The sequence below is a fragment of the Cyprinus carpio genome, chromosome B14 (assembly GCF_018340385.1).
Source record: "Cyprinus carpio isolate SPL01 chromosome B14, ASM1834038v1, whole genome shotgun sequence".
Classification (NCBI taxonomy): Eukaryota; Metazoa; Chordata; class Actinopteri; order Cypriniformes; family Cyprinidae; genus Cyprinus; species Cyprinus carpio.
In genome coordinates, this window is record NC_056610.1 from 4,042,646 (window position 1) to 4,061,241 (window position 18,596).

Sequence of the window (18,596 nt, forward strand, 5' to 3'; positions counted from 1 at the left end):
GTAATAACATTTTGCAAGATTACTATTTATTTCTGTATTTTCGATCAAATAAATGCAGCCTTGATGAGCATAAGAGACTTCTTTAAAAAAACATTACAAGTCTTACTGATCCCAAACTTTTGACCGTTGGTGTATGAGGTGAGAGAAATATGGACAAGAGCTTAATGCTACATAAATCAAAGCTACATACACAGTCTTAAATACAAGTTTAGTCCAGATATTAAACCACAGCTACCAAGGTTTTTACTGAATCATTTGATAGAAAATGTTTTAGTCCCTTCATGGTCTGTAGGTTTTTATGACGTCCTTTATAGGTCTCCGACAGATTGGACAACAAGCGTTGATCTGTCTCTTGAGCCTCAGTCCACAGTCATTACACAAACACATGTGTCCACACGTATAGATGACAGTGTCCACCTCCAGATCAAAGCACACTGTGCACTCACTGCTCTTGCTGCCCAGGACTGCGTCAGATGCAGAAAGAGATGGTGAGACCGGTGGACTGAGAGGAGAGCTGGGAGCTGTCACTGAAAGATAACACATGAAACGGAATGATAAAACTGCTTCAGTAGGGGGGGGGGGCAAATTCATATAGAGTACAAGATAGTTCTTCTGAATGTTATAACTATATGTGATGCCACCATAACCCTGTAGGAACAATAGTTATAGTAGTGCTTTAACAAACACCATTTATAACACTTTACGGAATGTGATTCTGTGATGTCTTGAGTTGTAATCAAAATTTGCTTGCGAAACATGTTATGAAACCCTTAAATGAAAAATCGGCACATAAATAATATACAATTACTTTTGGACATTTTGGACTATTCAGATCTGATTAATGATAATGGTTTTATGTTATTTTTAGACTTTTGCAAAGCATTTGATTCTGTAGAACATCAATTCATCCTCGATACTCTAATGAATTTTGATTTTGGTAATTATTTTTACAGCAATTAAAACCCTTTGCAAAAATGGCAACTGCTCTATAAAGTTATTTAATGGTACTTCCCTTTTATATTTCTAAAGAAATTAGGCAGAGGTGCCCAATATCTCCACACCTCTTTTTATTAGTAAGTCAGCTTCTTTCCTCTTATTTTAAATCAAGCCCAATGTGAGGTATTATTATTGTTGATAAAGAGATAAAAAATACACAATTAGTTGATGACACTACACTCTTTATTCAAAATGAGAATCAGATATCTGTGGCAATTGAGAAAAAATTGAGAAGAAATTGACAAAATACTGATTGACTTTATTTGGAAAAATGACATAAAGAAGACAGTTATTATGAATTCATATGAAAATGGTGGCCTAAATGTTTTAGACTTTGCTAAATTAAATAATACATGTAAGGTTAACTGGCTTAAACAAATGGTTAGAAATCGTCTCAGGTTACGAATGTAACCATGGTTCCCTGAGTAGGGAACGAGACACTGCGTCCTCTAGGGTTCGCTATGGGGAACACCTCGTCGTGACCCGTGTCTGAAGCATACAAATGAAAAAACACCAACGAGTTGGCCGGCGACAGCCTCTGACGTCACTACCGGTGCGACTATAAAACAGGCACCGGGAAACACGTCATTCACTTCTTCGTCTGAAGCTTGCGTCCGAAGCATGGCAGGGAGCTAGAGGACGCAGTGTCTCGTTCCCTACTCAGGGAACCATGGTTACATTCGTAACCTGAGACGTTCCCTTTCAAGGGAACTTCGAACTGCGTCCTCTAGGGGTCGCTATGGGGAACAGTATACCCACTCCGCCATGCTGAGGGGAGTGCAGGCCAAAATCATGGCGAACACTAAGTACCAACTCTACCATTTCAATGGGAGTTGCCCCCGGGACGTTTAGACGGCTGTCTGTGACAATACCCCTTACGGCCAAAGGCCTAAGCTACATACCCAACTTAATTGTTAGGGCCTCGGCCCGGTGGTAGAGCTAAAGGCTTGGAATCAGGAAAAAGATTCCTTTTAAAGGGATACAGCTAGGAACCTAGCATTTTATACTAAGTCTAGCCTGTCACACAGGGGCTACAGCTTGCTTCCGCAAAAGCTTGCTGAAGGAGCTGTCTCAACAGATCTCCAGTAGCAACACCCTGTTTAGATAGGTATCCGAGGATACATGGGTGGAGTGGCGCCCAAGATGAACGGGGCTTTTATCAGCTCAAGAAAGGGCATGAAGCAACCGCGCGAAGCCCTCACCATATAGGATTTTATAAAGAACGCAGAGTACTAGCGTGCGAACTTACCACAGTGTGGATTTCAGAAAGTGTGCAAAGACTTCACGTGCACACTTACCATATCATGGATTTTCAAATACTGTTCTAAGGAAGGGCTCTCGTGGCACTCTGATAGAGCAGCTCATAGATGGAATGGTGCATCTCAAAAAAGTATGTTTGAGAGTCATCAACTCGATCCGTGGAAATAATGCTGGAGCGCTCTGGGAAAAACAGTGAACTCAGTCTCATATGAGAGGAGAACTCCTGAATCCAGAGTAGCACGCTCATATGCGACCCTTCTTGGAAAAGGGGAGCGCTGCTAAACTACCACGAAAATCGCCCGAATAGCCCCTCATGTTGAGGGAAGCGATGCTTGAAGTGTATAAACAAATACACACTGGCTGAATGGAACCCAAGGAACCAAGGTCTAATCATCTCAAGAAAGGGAACGAGGCGGAGCGCGTAACCCTTACCATACAGGATTTCAGAAAGTGCGCAGAGTCTTGCGTGCACACTTACCAATACGTTGATTTTTTAGAAAGTGCGCAAAGTGTTCACGTGCACACTGACCACCATGTGGTTTTCAGAAAGTACACAGAGCTTAGCGTGTGTACCTAAAGGTTCCTAAGCATCGCAGAGGCGCTGAACCGCACGGGAGAGGCAAGCTCGAATTTTATAAACCTCTAGCGAGGGGAGCATCACCTGAGGCAGCATATACAAGAAGACTTCTGTAACTGCCACCTTCACTTCCCGCTGGATGCGACAGCACCTAAGCGGCCAGGAGACCCCTCAGGGTGACCTGGCCGGACATCCATGAAATTCCCTGCAGTGCTGTGCCAGGCCTGATGATCAAGGAGGCTCCCGCAGAAACCTGTGATCTCAGCCGCCTAATACCGGAACATGAAGCCGGATGGCTGGTGCTGACGAGTGTTTAGTAAACACTGTAACTGAGCACTGCAAAGGAAACTCACAGAGTTTATTAGTAGACACATAACCACCAGCAATTTACACATAAGTATATACAGAAAGGGTTATTTTTATACTCCCACCCTCCTGCGCTGGAGCCCCGCTCAAGGGGCGCCTCCTTTTAGTATGGACCATCAGTAAGGTGGTTGCTATGAACATAGAACCAGCCAAAAACATTATAGGTCCAGCACAGGAGACTGTTATGCGTTAGAGGTTTCCACCTAACCTCGATCAGGTGGAGAGCTGGTGGTTACAGGGGAATTAGGAAGGGGAGGATAAAAGCAGAAGTTAAAAATCCCTAAAGGGAACGAATAGATACCTCAGTATCACTCTGACTCAGACGAGAACGCTGCCTCGTCTGGATCACATCCCTTAGGTTCTGCTTACCCCCTTGTGACTCACAATTCCTCTTAACCCTGCCCGCAGGTGGGGGAGGAGCGTGAGTCGCGACACTAGCCTTCTGTGCCCGTCTTTGATCCTCAGATCGAGACAGGCCAGGACCCCTATGTTGTTCTGGCTCAGACCTGGACCTTCGTGGAACGAAGGATCTGAAAGCAGCGGAGTGCGCCTTCGTCTCCCCGAACTTCTCGATCACCGTCTCAACGGAAATACCGAAAAGTCCAGAAGGCGAAACCTGAGCATCGAGAAGAAAGCCTTTTCTTTCTTCCCGATGTCTGCCAGGTTCATCCACAGATGTCTCTCCGCCCCCACCATGGCCGCCATAGTCCTGCGCTTGGCAGAGGCGGCCTGCTTGGTAGCCCGGAGAGAGGCCTGTGGTGCGGCGCAGCTCGGCTACCTGATCAGGAAAAAGGCCTTCGCCTCTATCCAGGTCTCTTAGCAGATCAGTCTGATATGCTTGAAGCATTTATTTTGTAATAAAGCCACAGCCTGACCTGCTGCTGCGTATGCCTTGCCATTTAAGTAATATGCATTGCTTGAAGGGGCTTAGATGGCAAGGAGGGAGATTAAGAGAGGATGTCTCCCCCGCAGAATGAAAGCTCTTTCTGCAGGGGGCATCCTCTCATAGCCGTTTTCGCGCATCGGCCTCGATGTCGGCAAAACTCTTATGCTGAAACCGATGGATGCGAGAAGAAAACGGCCTCTTTCATTTCCTTTCGATCTCTGTATGGAGATCAGGCATAAATGGAAGGCTCACCTGAGCTGGAGGGCTATGGTCGGAAAGATAACGCTCATCGAGGCGCGATCCATAAACTCCAACAGCTCTACATACGCAGGGCAGGAGAATTGAGAAGGCTCAGCCTCAGCTTCTTCACCATCCTCAAATATCTCCTGCTTTTCCTGGGTAAAAACCCAGCAGAGCACTAACCTCAGTATCAGAAAGTGTTAAAGATATAACATCATCCTCCCGAGGCTCTCTCCTCGTCCGCCGCCATTTTGAGCGCGAAAGGGAAAGTCCCTCTTTAAACCATTCATACAGATCCACCTGAAATTCTCACGAGCTCATTCTCCTCCGTGCCTCAACAGCGGCGGGTCCTGAACCGCGGGAAGCAGATGGCTGCCTCTTTTTTTTTTTGGAAAGAGAGACGAACGAGAGCGGAGCTTTTTCCTTGAAAAAATGCTCGCAATGCATGCAGATTGCCTCCTCAAAGACATCGCGTGCGTGCTCTTTACCCAAACAAATCACGTAAAGATCGTGTGTGTCATCGGGTGTCAAATAACGCCGACACGGATGAACAAAATGTCTAAACGCTTGCTAGTAGTCGCCATGATAGACAGAGAAAGAGCGCTCTTACCGGTTCTTTCAGATGCACGCTTCAAACAAAACAGTCAGTGAAGACGAAGAAGAGAATGACGTGTTTCCCGGTGCCTGTTTTATAGTCGCACCGGTAGTGACGTCAGAGGCTGTCGCCGGCCAACTCGTTGGTGTTTTTTCATTTGTATGCTTCAGACACGGGTCACGACGAGGTGTTCCCCATAGCGACCCCTAGAGGACGCAGTTCGAAGTTCCCTTGAAAGGGAACCTAATTCCATTTGGTGTTTTATTCCCTCCCATATTCTCTCAAAATTTGGTGGTATACATTTTTTTCTTAGCTGTAATTATAATATTGATAAAAAACTAGCTGAATTTCACCATCAGGCCTTTTTGTCATTGTCTGTAATCCACAAGCACAATTTTTCACCTCAGATACTATATATGGAACAACAAGGACATATTCTATAAACAAATTGCTTTTTTCTGAAGCTCTGGTTTCATAATGGTTTCATTTCAGTTATTTAATTTAAATATCATATCAGTTATTTAATTTAAATAGTTTTCTTTTTACTTATGGTGAGTTTTTGGCACATTATATGATTCCTGTAACACCAGGGGACTATGCCAAAGTTTTGGGGGCTATTTCTCCTGAAGTTTGTATGTTATTTAAACATCAGCCAAGAATAAACAGTGGTCTCTGCCTAATATAATAAGTTCACACAACAGTGTTGTAAGAGCTTTATTTCAATGAGACATTATGTTTTTGCATTATGTTTATTCATATTGGAATCGCCTGACAGACAATATTGTTTGGAAAAAGGTTTGGTAAATACCTAATCAATATTTAATTACAAACAAGGTAAAGGAAGTATCATTTAGAATTATACACAGGATTTACCCAACCAAATATTATTTGGTAAAATTTAAATCTGATACTGATTTTAGTTTCTACTTTTGTGTCAGTGGTACATTTGTTTTGGCAATGCCCTTTTGTGATTTTTTTTTTTTGGCAAAATGTCTGTGATTTATTGTACAAAATATTGACTGTCATTTTGTTTTGTTTTGGAAATATGTGTTATTTGGTATCTTGGAGAATAGTAGAGAAAAGCACAGTCACATTTACATGATAAATCTATATTTTATTTTTTTTTTACACGCAAAATTTCATATTCACAAATATAAGTTCCCCTGTAAAAAAAACTTGTTTTTTTTTTCTTTTAGGAAGGAAATGGAGCATTATATTGATACTTTACGATTTTCTATGAAGCAAAAGGCAATTAAAATGGTGAAAGTTTGTAAACACTTTAATATTTTTATATACATCTGTATTAGTATACAGACCCTCTAGTGTACAATTGTTTATATCATGTATAATGTTTGTTATATACAGGTAACTCGTTCTTGTTAATAAAAATGATATAATAAAAAGCACTAGCAAGCCCAATTTTGGCCCGACAGTGGAAACACGGCTAATGAGATCAGTAACATGCGTTTAGATTAGAAACAGGGTGAATTAAAAAATTTTAGACTGACTTACAGTAAATTAATCATTTCATGATATAAGCACAGGCGTGTCCCCCTTACGGTCTCAGTGAAAGGCACTATTGGTAAACAGAGTATTAATCAGAGTTTCCGCTATTTACATTAGTCTAAGTAGTGGCGACATGGCCCGCCGCTCCTTAAACGTGTACTAAGCGATTTTTGAAACACGCTTTTGACCACAGTGTCTGATCGAGTCCCAAAACACACTAGTACCCAATCAGCAGTAAGGGGGCGTGTCTTGTCCTGATAGCGAAAAGAGAGCGCTCAATTTGAGTGCACAGGACGCATATTACATTACATTTACATTTAGTCATTTAGCAGATGCTAAATGGATAATTTTATCTAAATTAGCATATTGGACTAATTTTGAGAGACTACAGATTGAGAGAGATGGCGGAAAAAAAGAGGAAAATATCAAACAAAACATTAAAAATAAGGGTTTACAATCAGGCAAGAGGTAGGAGTAAATATCGGAGCAGCTTTCCAACGGTGGAGAGAAACTCAAGGTTTGGGAAGGGCTCGAATCGGATGCAGAGGTTGCTTTGTTTCTTTTTGATAGCTGAGTAATGTTGATTTTGCTTTGTTTCACACAACTTATCCATGTTGGCTTTTGTTTGAATATGCTTGTGTGTCATCTTCACTTGTTTCAGTGATCGTCGTTGCCATGATTGCGTTTGTACGTGTGGGGCGAAGATTTCAATATAGGGGCGAGGCACGGTGGCCGAGAGAGCTCAACATGCTGCAACTTCACAAAACACATTCAAATAGAAAAAGCACCAGCAAATTAAAAAAAAACATTTTCATCAGTTTGACAGCACACTTGCTGCAAATACTCGCAACATGACGAAATACAAAAACAAGCTGCAAATACTCACAACACAAAGAAATACAGAAATGAGCTGCAAATACTCAACGCAAACAAAATTACCCCAACAAAATGAAAATTAACCAAGGTTTTTTTTGGTGTATTGATTACCATTTGTATAACCACAGTTGTACAAATACCATGGTTAAACTATGGTTAGAGTAGTAAATCCATGGTTAATTTGTCAATGATTACAGTAACCATTTTTTGTTTGCTTTTTTATATAATAAATATATTTATTAATTAAATAATCAATCATTTCAATAGTAAAACCATAGGCTATGGTTGGTTTTTGTAAGGTAAGTTTTAAAAGTAACTTAGCCAGCTTACATAACCTTTCACAGTTACAGTAATTGTGTATTTAGTCGGCTTATTTAGGCTAATGTGTTTGTTTTGGTGCTAAAGATTCAGGTCTGGGCAGGCTGAAGCACAATAATAATCTAACCATTACTTTACCCACATTCTCACTACACACTGTTCTGTTGTCAATAAACACACATGACGATGGTGATGCCACCGACGTTTACGTTCTCTGTGTGCGTATGTGCTATGACTCCTGACCACGGGGTCCTATGAGGAGCTGGTAGCTGCCTCAATTGTGCCTATAGTGGTAACTATAGTGATCATATACAGGTGCATCTCAAAAAATTTGAATGTCATGGAAAAGTTCTTTATTTTTTGTAATTTAATTCAAAAAAGCAACCTTTCTTATATTCTAGATTCATTGCACACAAACTGAAATATTTTAAGAGTTTTTAGTTTTAATTCTGATGGTTATGACTTACAGCTTAGTAAAATTAAAAATTTAGTACCTCAAAAAATTTGAATATTTTCTCAAAGACCAATCAAAAAAAGATTTACAAAACAGAAATGTTCAAGATCTCCAAAGTAGGTTTAATTATGCACTCAATACTTGGTTGGGGGTTCAATGCGGCGTGGCATGGAGGCGATAAGCCTGTGGCACTGCTGAGGCGTTATTGAAGCCCAGGTTTCTTTGATAGTGGCCTTCAGCTCATCTGTATTGTTTGACAGATGTTACTTATCTTCCTCTTCACAATACCCCATAGATTCTCTGCGAGGTTCAGGTCAGCTGAGTTGGCTGGCCAATCAAGCACAGTAATATCATGGTCAGCAAACCACTTGGAAGTGGTTTTGGCACTGTGGGCAGGTGCTAAAGTCCTGCTGCAAAATGAAATCATCTCCTGGTAGATGGCTGCACTGACTTTGGACTTGATAAAACACAATGAACCAACACCAGCAGATGAAATGGCATACAAATCATCTCTGACTCCAGAAACTTCACACTGGACTTTGGATTCTGTGCCTCTCCAGTCTTCCTCCAGACTCCAGACCTTGATTTCCAAATTAAATGAAAAACTTACTTTCATCTGAAAAGAGGACTGTGGACCACTGAGCAACAGTCCAGTTCTTTTTCTCCTTACCCCAGGTGAAATGCTTCTGACATTTTTTATGGTTCAGGAGGGGCTTGGTTCTAGGAATGTGACCGCTGTAGCCCTTTTCCTGAAGACGTCCGAGTGTGGTGACTCTTGATGTCTTGACTCTGGCTTTAATCAAACTAATCAAGCTCAAAATGGAATATTCAAATTTTTTGAGATACTGAATTTTTAATTTTCCTAAGCTGTAAGTCGTAACCATCAGAATTAAAACAAAAAAAAAATTCTTGAAATATTTCAGTTTGTGTGCAATGAATCTAGAATATAAGAAAGTTTGATTTTTGAATTTAATTACAAAAAATAAAAACCTTTTCTATGATATTCTAATTTTTTGAGATGCACCTGTACTATCGTCTATGACTGAGCTGGTGATTTTTCTGGACTAAAAAAAATCTGACTGCTGGACAACTTGCCCCCAACCCCCCCCCCCGTTTAAAAAACCCATCTGCGCCCCTGTATAAGCATAAGCATTTTGTTTTTTCCAGTAGTTCAGAAATGAATGTAAGCTGATGAATGAGCTTGTTGAGACTCACCTAGAGAGGATTCAGATGCTGATGAGGATCTGTTGACAGTGAAAGCCAGATCAGAGTCACTGTCATCAGGCGTTGAAACCTGAGACACTGATGGGGAGGTGGGAGGGCTAGCCTGAACAGTTCCATTGACAAAAAGAACATCATTTACCAAAATGGACATGTGCCTTTATTACAACAATTACTGACAGTCACCTTCAGCTGACAATGATTTTCGACAAAATATAAAAAAATGTGTAGATAAACTACATTATACATACGCTATGCTGCATTTTATCAATTTGGATCCTGAATGCTGATTGGTCAAAACAGCATTCCTGTTGTGCTAAAAAGCACAATATAACATCAGCTATGACATGATCATGTTGTTTTTTTTTTTTTTTTTTGCCACTCCCTATACTCACAACATAGCATGGCCTTGTGACTTAAATAAATGTTGGCCATATTCTGTTTTTGATACAGAGATATTAAGACGTGCAAATCTTTGCAGCTGTCCAATGGTTTAGGTTTTAATTTTCACACATGTTATGCTAGGAGTTTATCTGATATAATCATTTGAATTAAAATAATTAGAACAGTAAAACCTGTTTTACTATATTTTTCAATGGGCCATGCTGCTCTGAATCATAATCGGATTCAAGGGGAATTATTTTGGAACACATGGTAATAAAAAGCCTCATTGTGTGCATAGTGGTTGGAGAAAAACACTGGGAACAAGTGGAGCAAAATGGGTAAAATCCATGGAATAAGAGAAAAAATATATTTTTTGTGCCTTTTGATGTCAAGATCGGAATGCAAATAATTTTTATACTGTAGTCAAAGACGCCATTTGAAGCTAAATGCAGACGTTTAAATGGGCATATTATGGATGAAAACTGCTATGATTACAGCATGAAATATTATTTAAACCTTCCTATTACCATTTTTACTTAACATTTATTTATTCTCACGATTCTGAGTTTTTTGTTTTTTTTCGCAAATGCAAGTTTATATTCTAATTGACTTTATAACTCGACTTAACTCAAAAATAGTGTGTCAATTCTGAGGTGGAAAAAGCCAGGGGAAGGGGGGAAAAGGGGAATGACGAGTTGTTTTTCCTTATTAGAATTGTGAGATATGAAGTCAGAATTTTGAAATATAAAATATAATTTACCTTTTTTTTTTATTCTTTTATTCCATGGTTCCATAGACTCCCACTTGAAAATCGTAATTTTCTGCCACCAGATAGGCTCTGCCCACAAAAAAAACGTCATCCCTGTTTCGCATCTGTAATACTATCCCACTATCTTACGTTAATTTCATTGAATAACAGTGCTTATCGCTGCGTGAAAAGCTCTTGTAATATGCGGAGAACATTTTGAAAATTATATCTTATCTACAGTACAGACCAAAAGTTTGTAAACATTACTATTTTTAATGTTTTTGAAAGAAGTTTGTTCTGCTCATCAAGCCTGCATTTATTTGATCAAAAATACAGAAAAAAACAGTAATATTGTGAAATATTATTACAACTTAAAATAATAGTTTTCTATTTGAATATACTTAAAAAAAAAAAAAATTATTCCTGTGACGCAAAGCTGAATTTTTCAGCATCATTACTCCAGCCTTCAGTGTCACATGTAACATCCAGTCTATCACATGATCATTTAGAAATCATTCTAATATTCTGATTTATTATGAGTGTTGGAAACAGTTCTGCTGTCTAATATATTTGATGAATAAAAGATTAAAAAGAACTGCATTTATTCAAAATAAAAAAAAAATTCTAATAATATATATTCTAATAATATATTTTCTTTACTATCACTTTTTATCAATTTAACACATCATTGCTGAATAGAAGTATTGATTTTATTTAAAAAAAAAGAAAGAAAAAAAAATTCCTGACCCCAAATTACTGACCAGTAGTGTATATTGTTATTACAACATATTTATATTTTAAAAACATAGCTTCTTTTTTCTTTTTTTTACTTTTTATTCATCAAAGTATCCTAAAAAAGTATCACATGTTCTGAAACAATATTAAGCAGCAGAACTGTTTCCAACTTGGATAATGAATCATCATATTAGAATGATTTCTAAAGGATCATGTGATAATGATCCTAAAAATTCAGCTTTGCATCACAGAAATAAATGATATAATAAGTATAATAAATTTAAAAACAATTATTTTAAATTGTAATAATATATCACAATATTACATTTTTTTTCAGTATTTTTGATCAAATAAATGCAGGCTTGATGAGCAGAAGAAACTTCTTTCAAAAACATTAAAAATAGTAATGTTTCCAAACTTTTGGTCTGTACTGTATATAATCTGTTATCTTTTTAAACCTAACTATGTTGTACCGTATCTGTGTAATTCTCTATCTCTAAAGGCTATCTCTCCCGGGTTTTCTGAAACCATGATGCGTGCGCATCCTGAATGTTTACAAACCTATAATTGGTCTATCCGTAACCCTCACCATATAGTTAGTTCATGTAGTTAATTTATATTAATCAGTACTTAAATGTATAATTACACTGTAACAAGGACACCTTAAAATAAAGTGTAACCCAAGGTCATTTTAAAGTTCCACTAAAAATAGGAAAACAACCAATTAAATGTAATATGTAAATGACCTTCCTAACAGTAATTTAAAATGATCAGATAGCACCAGTCAAACGTTTGGACACTGAATTAGTTTTTTCAGGATATCGTGTACAGTGTGCGCAAAGCTGAAATCTAGCTTCTTTGTCTTGCTGAAGCAGCTTAAACATAAAAGCAATTTGTTTGAATGATTTAGGTTACTATATAATTTTCATGCTTCTATTTGTGTTCATTCATAATTTTGATGATGAAGTTAACAAAAATGAATGGATGTTTCCAAACTTTAATTGGTAGTGTAAAAAACATCTATACACATCATGCAATAACAATTTGTTCAATTCACATATCATCGTTTATCATCACATTTTATTAAATCCTACCTAGTATTCTGAGCCGGTTCACGGCTCCATGCAGTGTGAAGAAGGCCCACAGAACCTGAGAGGAGTCGACACACAGGAGACGACCGCGTGTCCCTCCGTTGACCCCATGATGCACCTCCCCATTGGCCAGAAAGGTAAAGCTGAGCACATCGCCTGCTGCTGGTACAGGAAAACCCCTGTAGACCACCCAATACTCCTTGCGGTCCAGAAGCACCTCTGGGTCAGCTGGCAGCTCTCCAGCATTGAGGGTACCTGGATCACAGGAGGTCATACCAAAGAGAAGAGCCCCAAAGTAAGGCAAGCCCAGATGGCCCACCTCCACATACAGCGTCTCGCCCACCCGGACCGGCCTGTCGCTGAACATCAACGTCCTGCTGCTGTCCAGGAAGTGTGTACATGCAACAGTGCGATCATTCGATAGAACCACGTCAGGGCCTCGCACTGGGTGAAAATGCAAGTCAGCGTCAAGGGGCATGGGGAGCCCGCGGGCAGCCCTTTGTACATTGAAGGAGGTGGATGAAGAGGGTGTAGAGGAGGTGGAGCAGCAGGGGATGAGCTGGTTGTAGTTGCTGAGCTGTAGCGTAGCAAATTTTGCTGCCGCTGCCTGGTTGCTCTCTAGCTGGTTGTTGCTGTAGTTGGCAGAGTCGTGGTTGCTCTGGGGAAGACAGGCACTAAGTCGAGCACTACTCAGACAGCTTGTGCCCACGCTCTCAGCAAATGTGCTCTCTGTGAGAGGAAAGGAAGACCAGTGAGTCATTATAAATAATAACCACTTTAATTTTTTCTGCTCTAATTACGATGCCTTTTTTACTTTTTTCGACCTCTGGATCTGCAATTTGCCCCTAACAGGAGCTGTAATGAACTCTTTATTTGTTTGTGAAGCTGCCATGTTTCGTTTTGCCTTCAGCAAAAGCATTTACTCCTCAGATATTGACCATGGTGTGACAAATGTATGATGAATGAATAGCTCCCAGTAGGACAAATGACCACCTTTACTTTTAGAGGAAACATTATATGTAAAGCGCTAAGCTAGTGTTCTGATTAGACTTCAGAAGCAGAATAAAGACTGAAAGATTTACAACAAAACCTAAGCCTAATGCTAATACGTAATTACTACAATACTAATTTCTCACTAGAAAGGACAACAAAAGTTAAAATAAAAAAAAGTTTAAAAACTTACATTTACACAAACTGAATACCAGCCACAACTTTTTGACACTATTTTAATTTTTTAGCTCAACTTTCATGGAATTGAATGCACAGGATTGTGGGATATCAGGCAGCAAAGGACGAAGAATACATCTGAGCTGCCTTCAAAAATTTATCAAATCAAGGTATCTCAGCAGACAGAATGTCACATAATCATTAAATTCTGACATGACTTACTGCCTTCCTGCCTCCGAATAGCATTTTTCAACTTTCGGATCCAACCAATGTAAATAATTATTTCTGCCTTCTGACTATCTATTCTACAGAAGTAGCAGATGTTTAGATAAAAAAAAAAAAGATATTTCTTATATCACACATGATCTGAATACATCATATTCAGTCGGATGGTTACATACTCTGTATTCACATGAGTTAAAATGTATCAACATATATGAAGCTCAGATCAAATAATACTGCATTCACAGACATTCTGAACTCAACATAGCCCCTTTGTGACTCTTGAAAATGAACAACTGTTCTATAGGCTGTTCTTTGTTTTAAGCAGTGCAGTCTCATCTGGCCCACATTCATGTAATACATAAGCAAATGTGTGACCAGATTTGAATGTCAACAGGAATTCATGTGATTTGTACATCAATGTAATGACATTCAATGAAATTGGGCACTTGATTTACCCATATATTTGACATACGGTATTACACAGAAGAATAGTATATAAAAATATATTTGTTGATTTAGACAAAATTCCTGCTTGCCGTGGTGCTGGTTTGTGATCGTTGCTCCGTGTAGCTTTGTTTTCTTGTAGAATCTTACTATCACTCTCTCTTATTTAAAGTGATAAAATATAACTTAATTCCGACCATATTTCTGATATTATCTATCAATCTAATCTGATTAATTTGATTGTCGCTTTTATTCTAAATCCGCGAGTGCAGCGCACCTGCAGCGCGTTAGCATTCGTTAGCTTGTCATTAGTGTTTCCATTCGTGCCTATTGCGGTTTTCTTTTCTCCTCTCTTCTCTTTTGCTCTGTTTTTTTTTTTTTCACAAGTTCATCAAACAACTCTGGTAAGAATGATTCATCAATCACGGTGAGTATTGGCTTCTCCTGCTATTGTTATTTGCATCCCTTGCCACATGTATAGTTTATCTTTCTCTGTTGGTGACGAGGGATTCACATGTGATAAATGCTGGGAATTAGTTAGGCTGACAGAGAAGATTTTAGAATTAGAGACATGCATCCAAACTTTAATTCAGGACAGTAAGAATGTAAGGTTTCTAGATACGGCTTTGGATGTGACTAGCTCAGGGAGTCCTGTACATTGTTTGGTTCCGGTAACAGCGCCTCTGCAGCAAGGCGACTGGGTGATTGTGAGGCAGCGTATTCGGGGGTCAAAATACCGCTCTTCTGTTCCAATCAAAACATTAAATGGGTTTTTCCCCACTCAGTGACGCACCCACTGAGAAACCTGATCAAAGTGCTCTAGTTATTGGCGATTCAATTGTACGGAACGTGAAAATAGAGACACCAGCCACCATAGTCCAATGTTTACCAGGAGCCAGGGCGCATGACATCTTGGCAAATTTAAAAGTGCTGGCTAATGCTAAACGTAAATACAGTAAGATTGTTATTCACGCCGGCACTAATGATGTTTGACTTCGCCAGTTGGAGATCACTAAAAATAACATTAAAGAGGTGTGTGAACTTGCAAGCACGATGTCAGACACTGTAATATGCTCTGGTCCCCTCCCTGCTTACCGTGGTGATGAGATACAGCCTGTCGTCACTCAATGGCTGGATGTCTAAGTGGTGCCCGCAGAATAACATAGGTTTCATAGACAATTGGACAAGCTTTTGGGGCAGACCTGACTTGTAGAAAAAAGAGATGGTCTTCATCCCTCCTGGGGTGGTGCCACTCTTCTCTCTAGAAATATGGCACATAGTCTTAGAGTTTGTACTTGACTAACTGGGGCCCAGGTCAGGAAGCAGACAGACTGGTTAAACCGACCATCTGCTAGCCGCCTCACATCACAGAAGTCAGTTAATTCTCAGCACATAGAGACTCTTTCACCTAGATATCACACTATAGAGTCTGTGTCTGTTCCCCGAACTAGAAAATACAAAAAAAACGTCCAAACCAATTTAAGAGTAACAATTTAATTGAGGTTCAACAAATAAAAAACAGATGCAATACGGATAAACAAATTATAAAGCTTGGCTTATTGAATATCAGGTCCCTTTCTATTAAAGCACTTTTTGTAAATGATATGATCACTGATAATAACCTTGATGTGCTCTGTTTGACAGAAACCTGGCTAAAACCTGATGATTACATTATTTTAAATGAGTCTACACCCCAAGATTACTGTTATAAACATGAGCCACATCCAAAAGGTAAAGGGGGAGGTGTTGCTTCAATTTAACCATGTACTGTAACCATGCAGCCATCAGTTACAGTATCGCATCAGACAGTGCACTATAGATCCCCTGAGGAACAGTTCCACTCATTCTCTACTATAGGAGAAGAAGAATTGTATAAACTTGTTAAATCATCTTAACCAACAACATGTATGTTAGACCCTATTCCATCTAGGCTCCTAAAAGAGGTGCTTCTCCAGAAGTCATAGATCCTCTTCTGACTATTATTATTTCGTCATTGTCAATAGGATATGTCTCCAAAACCTTTAAACTGGCTGTTATTAAGCCTCTCATCAAAAAAACACAACTTGACCCCAAAGAACTAGTTAATTACCGACCAATCTTGAATCTCCCTTTTCTGTCCAAGATACTAGAAAAGGTAGTATCCTCACAATTATATTCCTTCTTAGAGAAAAATGGTATTTGTGAGGATTTCCACTCAGGATTTAGAATGTATCATAGTACTGAGACTGCTCTCCTTAGAGTTACAAATGACCTGCTCTTATCATCTGATCGTGGTTGTATCTCTCTATTAGTGCCATTGGATCTTAGCACTGCACTCGACACTACTGACCACAACATTCTTTTGCATAAACTAGAAAACTTTGTTGGCATTAATGGAAGTGCATTAGCATGGTTTAAATCATACTTATATGACCGCCATCAATTCGTAGCAGTGAATGAAGAGGTATCATATCGATCACAAGTGCAGGATGGAGTAACACAAGGCTCAGTACTAGGGCCGTTACTCTTCACGCTTTTCATGTTACCCTTGGGAGATATCATCAGGAAACACGGTGTTAGCTTTCACTGTTATGCTGATGATACTCAGCTCTACATTTCTTCGCGGCCCGGTGAAATATACCAATTTGAAAAACTGAATGCATAGTCGATATAAAAAACTGGATGATGAGTAATTTCTTACTGATAAATTCTGAAAAAACAGAGGTGTTAATTATAGGACCTAAAAGCTCTGCATGTAATAACCTAGAACACTGCCTAAGACTTGACGGCTGCTCTGTCAATTCTTCGTCATCTGTTAGGAACCTAGGTGTGCTATTTGATAGCAATCTTTCCTTAGAAAGCCACGTTTCTAGCATTTGTAAAACTGCATTTTTCCATCTCAAAAAATATATCTAAATTACGACCTATGCTCTCAATGTCAAATGCAGAAATGTAAATCCATGCGTTTATGACTCAAGGTTAGATTATTCTAATGCTATATTGGGTGGTTGTTCTGCACACTTAATAAACAAACTCCAGCTAGTCCAAAATGCAGCAGCTAGTATTCTTACTAGAACCAGGAAGTATGATCATATTAGCCTGGTTCTGTCAACACTGCACTGGCTCCCTATTAAACATCGTACAGATTTTAAAATCTTGCTTATTAGTTATAAAGCCCTGAATGGTTTAGCACCTCAGTATTTGAACAAGCTCTTGTTACATTATAGTCCTTCACTAGAACACTTCACATAACACCCGATGTACTTGTTACATTGTTAGAAGAATGGCATCTACGCTAATATTAGTCTGTTTCTCTCTTATTCCGAGGTCACCGTAGCCACCAGATCCAGTCTGTATCCAGGTCAGATGGTCACTGCAGTCACCCAGATCCAGTACGTATCCAGCCCAGATGGTGGATCAGCACCTAGAAAGGACCTCTACAGTCCTGAATGTCAGCGGAGACCAGGACAACTAGATGAGCCCCAGATACAGATCCCCTGTAAAGACCTTGTCTCAGACTACCACCGGGACAAGACCACAGGAACCAGTTTAGTCCTCTGCACAATCTGACTTTGCTGCAGCCTGGAATTGAACTGCTGGTTTCGTCTAGCCAGAGGTGAACTGGCCCCCCGACTGAGCCTGGTTTCTCCCAAGGAGTTTTATTTCCTTGCCGCTGTCACCTCTGGCTTGCTTAGTTGGGGACACTTCATTTACAGCGATGTCGTTGACTTGATTGCAAATGATTGCACAGATACTATTTAAACTGAACTGAGCTGCATGATGACATCACTGAATTCATTGATGAACTGCCTGTAACTGCCATTTTGTATTATTGACACACTGTTTTCCTAATTAATGTTGACACAATATGTTTTGTTTAAAGCGCTATATAAATAAAGGTGACAACGATTTATAGTGAGATTCAAAGAATATTTTAGCATAAACATTTAAATTCAAAGTTTAAGCAAAAATAAATATTAATTTGAGATTCTTATTTTTAGTATGCACTTCTTTTACACTTCTTTTTTTCTTTTTATCAAGCTGCAGTATGGGTCATATTTAAAAGTTTGTGAACAACCACTGCAAAATTGATTTGAGCATAAAATCATTTGAAAATTAGGCTAATGTTCAAATGGCAAGCCAAAAATCAATCAATGATTCTCAAACTGTAGTGCAAATCATTGGTGGTCCATTATGTGGTTTGCAGGTTGACTGAAAAAACAAAAACAAATAAACTGATTCCATTAGAATTATTATAGACAAAACACCAAATACCAGATCATTTGACTGAATAATCTATTAATAACAATGAATGTTCTGACTGTGTTAACATTAAGTGTATGCTCCAACTTAATAGGAAGTGTCATTATAGTTCATTTACCAAATATAATCAAATTTTTACAATGAAACTATCAGAATTATGGACTGGATGTTTTAGGTTATAGGGCATAAACTAAATATAATTTTAATGCTTTGGGTGATTTTTTTTTTTAAGGTATCGTGTCATTTCCCCCAGACTTGGGGTGCA

The 18,596-nt window shown here is 39.0% G+C and overlaps 1 protein-coding gene across 2 annotated transcripts in view; it reads right to left on the reverse strand.

The window, feature by feature from the left end:
- The window catches only part of LOC109067560 (E3 ubiquitin-protein ligase NEURL1B), a 69,600-nt gene continuing 51,004 nt past the window's right edge, over positions 1-18,596 (reverse strand). For both annotated transcript variants that reach the window (XM_019084483.2, XM_019084484.2), the window contains exons 3-5: positions 12,257-12,982; positions 9,290-9,412; positions 1-527 (exon numbers count right to left, since the gene is read on the reverse strand). In XM_019084483.2, coding sequence (XP_018940028.2) covers positions 280-527; positions 9,290-9,412; positions 12,257-12,982 — 1,097 coding nt within the window. In that variant the 3' untranslated portion in view covers positions 1-279. The remainder of the gene's footprint in view (positions 528-9,289; positions 9,413-12,256; positions 12,983-18,596) is intronic.